This window comes from Egretta garzetta, unplaced genomic scaffold (genome assembly GCF_000687185.1).
Source record: "Egretta garzetta isolate BGI_Z169 unplaced genomic scaffold, ASM68718v1 scaffold891, whole genome shotgun sequence".
In the NCBI taxonomy this organism is placed as follows: Eukaryota; Metazoa; Chordata; class Aves; order Pelecaniformes; family Ardeidae; genus Egretta; species Egretta garzetta.
In genome coordinates this window covers 187,361-188,181 of record NW_009258689.1, presented here as the reverse complement: position 1 = coordinate 188,181, position 821 = coordinate 187,361, and the positions used below count along the sequence as shown (strand labels likewise).

Below are 821 nucleotides of genomic sequence, written 5' to 3'. Positions count from 1 at the left end.
TGGCACCGGGTGCACAGGAGCCACGGCCGGGGTGTCCCGGGCTGCACGACGCCTGGCTCCCCCTGGAAGCCATACCTTGGGCGAGGGGCTGCGCCCCAGCATGGAGAGGTTGAGCTGTGAGGATGAGGGGGTCCCGCTCTTCATCCGAGGGGCAAGGGCACCTGCGTCGCCCTCTGTTTTGGCACGATACACCTGGGCACAGAGACACAGAGGTGAGAGGGGTGCCGGGGGCTGCAAAAGCCCCCCCCAGGCAGATGGCTCAGCTGTTGGTGGCGCTGAGCATCCCCTCCCCCTGGAAGCGGAGGAGGGGAAGAAGGAGGAGAGACAGAGGAGGAGGAGGTCTCAAAGCCAGCCATGACCTCCTGGTACCACTTCTCTAAATCAAGAGCCGGGAGCCGCACGGGCCCCCCCGGCAGCTGCTGCTCCATCTGGAGAGAGATGCCGCGTGAGAAAGGAGGGAGGGCGAAATGCAGCGAGAGGGACAGACGCACAGAGATGGAGAGGTCGGAGCATCCCTGCCTGCACCTGCACCACCCCCCAGAACAGGACCTGCAGACCCCTGGGGACCCAGAGCGCTCCCTGGCTGAGCCCTGGCAGCTTCGGGACCCCCTTGCTGCCCAGGGGGCTGGTGAGAGCCGACGCAAGCACTGGGAGGGCACAGGGATGCCCTGCCCCGTGCCGCGGGCTGGGCAGGGCTCAGGTCGGTGGCAGGGCACCAGGCGGGCAGGGAAGCAGCAGCCAGGGCAGGGAGGGGTGCACAGGCTGGCGAGAGCCTGGGCTCATCCGCAGCTCACCCCTTCCCGGGCATCCCCATCACCTCC

At 68.0% G+C, this 821-nt stretch overlaps 1 protein-coding gene across 1 annotated transcript in view; it reads right to left on the bottom strand.

Moving 5' to 3' along the window:
- The window catches only part of PHLDB1 (pleckstrin homology like domain family B member 1), a 20,604-nt gene that overhangs the window by 4,268 nt on the left and 15,515 nt on the right, over positions 1-821 (bottom strand). Inside the window, exon 6 of the mRNA XM_035888734.1 lies at positions 76-192. Within this exon, the coding sequence (XP_035744627.1) occupies positions 76-192 (117 nt within the window). The remainder of the gene's footprint in view (positions 1-75; positions 193-821) is intronic.